The sequence below is a fragment of the Aegilops tauschii genome, chromosome 5 (genome assembly GCF_002575655.3).
Source record: "Aegilops tauschii subsp. strangulata cultivar AL8/78 chromosome 5, Aet v6.0, whole genome shotgun sequence".
Classification (NCBI taxonomy): Eukaryota; Viridiplantae; Streptophyta; class Magnoliopsida; order Poales; family Poaceae; genus Aegilops; species Aegilops tauschii.
In genome coordinates this window covers 426,849,753-426,855,670 of record NC_053039.3, presented here as the reverse complement: position 1 = coordinate 426,855,670, position 5,918 = coordinate 426,849,753, and the positions used below count along the sequence as shown (strand labels likewise).

The 5,918-nt window shown below is 57.4% G+C and overlaps 1 protein-coding gene across 1 annotated transcript; it reads left to right on the top strand.

Annotated features, from left to right (window-relative positions):
* Positions 1 to 3,618: 3,618 nt before the first annotated feature.
* On the top strand, positions 3,619 to 5,918 carry LOC109753682 (BAG family molecular chaperone regulator 3). Its single transcript, XM_020312598.4, has 4 exons — positions 3,619 to 4,360; positions 4,465 to 4,721; positions 4,818 to 4,964; positions 5,088 to 5,918. The coding sequence occupies exons 1-4, from the start codon at positions 4,111 to 4,113 to the stop codon at positions 5,490 to 5,492; spliced, it is 1,059 nt and encodes a 352-aa protein (XP_020168187.1). The 5' UTR covers positions 3,619 to 4,110; the 3' UTR covers positions 5,493 to 5,918.

Genomic DNA, 5,918 nt, shown 5'->3' with positions numbered 1-5,918 from the left:
CTATCAATGTGCTTTCGTGATCCTGGAGATTTCATGTTTCGTAGGACAATTGACATGGAAATATACATCCTGCTATGATCTGGGACTAATCTATGTCAGGCCGTTTCATTACTTGTTAAGTAGTTTGCAGGATTCGCATGAGAACAAACAACGAGGACAAATAAAGCTAGTAAGTAATGAAACGGCTTGACATAGAGAGTTGTTCATGTTCAAGCATTACCTTTCTGCAGGCCGACCAGCAGTGGTAGAGACGGATGAACAGGCGGAGCCAACGGTGACAGCTGATTAGCCGACGGTAGTGCAGCGGCAAGTGGCGGCCATAGCTCCTGTTAGAGGCAGACGGAACGGACGGGCAGGAAGGTTCCGGACGTGGAAGGCACGGCAGCCGCAAGCGGCGGCGAGAGCCACGGGTCGGCTGCGGCGGACGAAACGGACGGGCAGGAAGGACCGGAAGCGGACGGCGCGGCAGCGGCAGGCGGCGGCGAGAGAGCGGCAATTAGGGCTTGGGTGACGTGAATGCAGGTGTAGGGGCCGATTCAGTCGGGACTTTCAGTTGATTAGTAAACTTTTTATCGGACTAAACTGCCCTTGGGCTAAGAGAAAAAAAATCTAATATAAAGTGCCTAGATTACCCTTGAAATCAACGGTGGATCTGTTCAAATACTAGTCTCTCCCGTGACTAGTAATTTGCACTTGTGAGGAGGCCACTGCCGGTATGCCATGGGTATTGTATGGAGGGGATAAGCCAAACAAACGTACACACAGCGCCACTGCAGATCGACACGCAAGTGGCAACCGATTCCTGATTTGTCCGCGCCAGTCGTTGGCAGGGTGGTCACGGTGTGTGAAGCGTGAAGGAGAGAGTGTGCAATGCATGCATGCCGTCAATGGGAGGGACCAATCGACGAGTGACATAACCATCAAGTGGTCGCCGTCGCCGTCGATGCCCGCCGGCAGGACCGCGCGCGCATGGTATGCACGTAGGTAGTACTGTACTACGTGGTCTTTTTTCCGAGGATACGTCAATGACGTACCTTAGCTTTATAAAATAGAAAAAAAGGATAATATGTACAAGAGCTTACATCATCGCTAGGTAGGCATCACACCCAATCCTACCATAGCCTCCACACACACTCCCTAGCCTACTACTCACAAAACATAGCTACTCCGGTAGTACTACGTGGTCACGAGACACCCACGAGCTCGCTTGGAGCTCCCAAGAATCACCCATCCGCCCGTACGTGTGCTGCTGCTTCTGTCGATCCATCCATCTGTGGCCGGGACGCAGCTTCAGTGACTTCATCAAACTAAGTCTCACCGTAACTTAGCCCCCTCTATCAGCCGTCCATTGAAGATCCGACGGACCAGATTGATCCATATTTCGAATGAAATTTTTTAAAGTATTCAAAAAAATTTGAAAAAAAATTCCAATAAATCTTCAATGTTTCGTTCAGTATTCTGTGAAAATTTCAATCCATTTGGATGTATAGTTTGCGAATACACATTTTTACTTATTTGAGCTCAAAAAGCTATTTAATCACAAACTATGCATCCAAATGGGTTAAAACTTTGCCAGAATACAAAACGAAACATTTATGATTTATTGGATTTTTTTCAAATTTTTATGAACACTTTAAAAATTTTAGTATGAAAAATAGGTCAATCTGGAACGTTGGAACTTTAACGGACTGTTGGTAATGGGGGCTAAGTTACTGTGAGACTTGGCTTCGTAAAGTCACCGAAGCTGCGTCCCCATCTGTGTGTGCGCGGCTGAACATCACTGGATCAGCAACGGTTACCTGCGTTCAGTCGGTAATTTGTTCGGCTTCCTGTATTTTTTGCAAACTGACACCCACCACAACCTGCAGCAGCACGCCTCCATCTCCTTGGCCGCTTCAGGCGCCCACGCACATCTACACTCTACAACAAGCCGCCAACACAGCAATGCAGATACGTACGTAGATGTTACCGTTGATCGATATAAGAAGAAAAAAGGTCCGGTGCAGTAGTAGGAGTATTTGTTTACTAGTAGTACTATGAACCTCGTTCAGCTCCAGCTCGCTCGCTCGCTCGCACGCACGCACGCGGTGCGCGCTGCGGACGTGGGTGGGTGCCGCGTCGCCGGCGTGCGGGGGCCCCGCCCGCCCTGCCTCCGGAGTCCGGCGCGTAGGTTGCACGGTCGCTGTCCGATCGCGTCGCCGCGCCGACGTGGGCGCATGGCGCGCCGGCGCGTGGCCGCGCTGTCGGTGCGGGCCTCCGTCCCCTCACACGGAAGCGGCTGAGCTGGGCTGGTCTCGCTTCGCTTGGCCGGCTTCGGCTTCGCGTGTGGTGACCGATGGATGACACCACACCATTGGCCGCGGCGGCGTGGCGTGGAGCCCTCCCCTCAGCCTCTCTTCTCCCACCGGTTTCTCTGTTTTCTTTTTCGTGCGCGTGGGGAAGAAAAGTCAAAAGCGCTCGCAGGTACGGCCTCCCCTGCTGACGGTCGGTCAATGTAAAACAGTGAAACGAAACCCTGGTCTGAACTCTGGGTCTGGAGCATGTCGGCGTTGCTGCTCCTGAGCTCCGGTCACTGATCGCACAGTTGGCACTATTTGCTCGTTTGACCAGGGTCAATGGTAGGCGCACCGCGTGTCCGTACGTACGACCAGTCCCCTTCTTTTGCGCCTGCCAGCCAGTGCGCGAGGCCATCAGGAGCTGCTGCTGCATCTGCATGCGTGCGTCCATTCCCTTTGTCGAGCCGCAGCTTCGCCTCATAAGTGTGCAGGCACTCCCACTCCCAGAGTAGAGTAGGCGTCGCCGCTGGTGGTGGCCACCGATGGAGTGAGCAGGGCACCGGCGCGTGCCATGCCAGAAATAGACCTAGGCCACCCTTTCGCGGCTGATACGTAGTACGTCGGCGCATGACGGTGCATGCACGATTCATCGTAGCAGTCGCTTATGAGGCACGATTATTACTCCAGTCGGCAACGCTTGGGCTGGGGGCAAAGGCACAGTACCACCACCGACCGGCCGAGGCTGGTCAAGCCCCCGATGATCGCTGCTGCCGCTCCCGGCGAGGGCGACACGTCAGGGCATGGCATGGAAAGGCGCCGGCTTGGCTTGGGCGAAAGAGCAGGAGCAGGTAGTGCAATGGAGGAGAAAGCGAGAGGGGGGAAAAAGGGAGGTTGGTGTGCCGTGCCGATGCCAATCGCCACGCGAGTAAGTGGCAAGTTTGGCCGGGACGCGACGCCACGGTTGCTTGGAGCCTAAGGCCCGAGCGCCAACGCCCAGCCGTCCCGGCCAAGCCACCTTCCATTTCCGGCCAAGCCTTCGCCGGGTTCGCATGCCACTGCACGACACGGACAGAGCGAAAAACGGACAGAAAAGAAACAGTGGCGAGGCGTCCACGCGAACGGCGTGCGTGTCCGCTGGCCACTTTTCGCTGGTCACGGGAAAGGGCATGCAGAATGGCGGGTGGGAGGGTGGCCCTTTTTCGGGCCCGATTTATTCCGTCGTCCTCACGTACGTACACGTCGGCGTTGTGTTGCTTGCCGGGAAGGGACGCGCCGGCCGTCGGCGTCGGCTACGGCTGCACCGCCGGATGTTTTACTTGCCCCGTTTGTTACTCCAGAATCCACCCACATGCGCGCTCTCACTCACTCCCGAGCACGCCTCCTCCTCTCGGGCCGCTCCAGTATAAATATTCCGCTGCCGCCCTGTCCCTGAGCTGTATAGTCTCCTCCTCCTTGTACCCTCCCCACCTGCGCTGCGCTGTGTGTTTTCTTTCCCCACCTCTCCTCCTCCTACCTCCTACCCTCCCACCTACCTCTCTGCCTCCTCCCCTCATCCTTCTTCATTCCCCAATTGAGTCGACGCCAGGGGAGCCACCTGCGCCGCACCGAGGATCGTGTCTCCTGGTCTTGCCCCGATCCAGCAAATTCGCCCCTTTCTTGCTCTTGCCGCGGCAGAGCAGTCCGAGGAGAGATTTTCGGAGCCGAGACTCAGAGCTTCCGTCTCCTTCCTCGTTCTCGGATTGTTCTTGGTTGTTGCCGAGGGTAGTGCAGGCTGCTAGGGTTGGCCGGTTGATTCTCTGCGCGTGCGGGCGGCGTATATACGTGTCATGAGAAGATGATGCGCGCCAAGGGCAAAGCTACATTCTTGGACGCCATGAAGGAGACCACCTCCCCCGTCTCTCCCGCGGCGGCCAAGGAGGCGCTCAAGGAGGACGAGTGGGAGGTGCGGCCCGGCGGGATGCTGGTGCAGAAGCGCGACCCGGACTCGGACGCCCCCGCGGGCGCGCCCGTGCCCACCGTCCGCCTCAAGGTCAAGTTCAACGGCGTCTCCCACGAGATCTACATCAACTCCCAGGCATCCTTCGGTAATGCACGCGAATCAAATCAATTTGGTTTCTCGGTTTTTGATTTGACTCGACTCGAGCTCGAGCTAGCTGCTGACTGAGGGTGAATGGTGGTGGTGGTGCAGGCGAGCTGAAGAAGATGATGTCCGAGAAGACCGGGCTGCACCACGAGGACCAGAAGGTGCTCTACAAGGGCAAGGAGATGGACTCCAAGGCCTTCCTCGACATGTCCGGCGTCAAGGACCGCTCCAAGCTGGTGCTGCTCGAGGACCCCGACGCGCAGGCCAAGCGCCTCATCGAGCAGCGCCGCGCCGACAAGGCGCACCGCGCCTCCAAGTCCGTCTCCCGCATCAGCCTCGACGTCGACAAGCTCGCCACCAAGGTGCGTACTTAATCACCACTGGATTGCTTGCGTTCGTCTCGTCGATGGGGTTAGGTGGGTGTCTGATCGAATTCGGGTGGTGCTGCTGCTCTGCAGGTGTCGGCGCTGGAGGCCATCGTGCGCAAGGGCGGGAAGGTGGTGGAGGCCGACGTGGTCGCCCTCACCGAGGCGCTCATGACGGAGCTGGTCAAGCTGGACGCCATCGCCGCCGACGGCGAGGTCAAGGCGCAGCGGCGATTGCAGGTCAGCACGCACGCTCGGCCGAATTAAGTTCCCCGCCAATTCCGTTGACGAGCACATTAACTGCCCACAGGAGCTGAGCACGACTGAATCCGCTTCGGCTCTATGAATCTTTTGGTGGTGCAGGAGAAGCGGGTGCAGAAGTACGTGGAGACGCTGGACGTGATCCGGGCCAAGAACGCGTCGGCGCCCACGGCCAACGGCAACGGCCACGCCAAGAACGCGGCGGCGCCCAAGGCCAACGGCCACGGCAATGGGCCGGCGAAGGCCGACCGGTCGCTGCACCTGCCGCCGCGGCCGCCGCCCGTGTCGCAGCGGCGGCAGTTCAAGCAGCAGCCCGCGCCGGCGACCGGCAAGGCTGCGGCGGCGCCGCCCACGGCGAGCTGGGAGACGTTCGACCTGCTGTCGTCAATGCCGTCGACGTCGTCGGCCACGGCGACCACCACCATGGCGGCCGCGACCACCACGACGAAGCCGGCCAACAACAGCACCACCTCGCCGATCCCGCGGTTCGACTGGGAGCTCTTCTAGCCGCAACGCGCGTACCGCCCGTGACGGCATGGTACATGCCCCTGCCTAGCTTGATTCCTTTCTCGTGCGTCCATCCATCAGTCGATCGCTCTGCTCTGCTCGATCCGACCCGACCAATCTGGTGCCGATTGTTTGCTCCTCCGTCTGTTTATTCTTTCCTTTTCCTCGATGGATCGTTTCCCCCATTTTTCTTTCTTTTACATTTGTTCCGAGTGTATGTATGTATGTACATCAAACAACAGAAGATGAACAGGCCCTGGCCGGTGAAGTGGCGAGCGTGTTCGTCCATTCCGTTCCGTCCCGTCCCGTCCGTGCAGAAAATAAGCGCCGGTGGTGGTCTTAGTGTGAAGGATTTTTCTTTTGAAAAATAGCATGTATATGTGATTCATACTACCTACATACTACTTAAATCAATCGATTCCTCTA

Bases quoted from the DNA above. Each gene is read 5' to 3' on its own strand.
- LOC109753682 (XM_020312598.4), top strand. From the start codon at position 4,111: ATGATGCGCGCCAAGGGCAAAGCTACATTCTTGGACGCCATGAAGGAG. The intron at 4,722-4,817 runs GTGCGTACTTAA...GCTGCTCTGCAG, and splicing joins TCGACAAGCTCGCCACCAAG to GTGTCGGCGCTGGAGGCCAT. The intron at 4,965-5,087 runs GTCAGCACGCAC...TTGGTGGTGCAG, and splicing joins AGGCGCAGCGGCGATTGCAG to GAGAAGCGGGTGCAGAAGTA.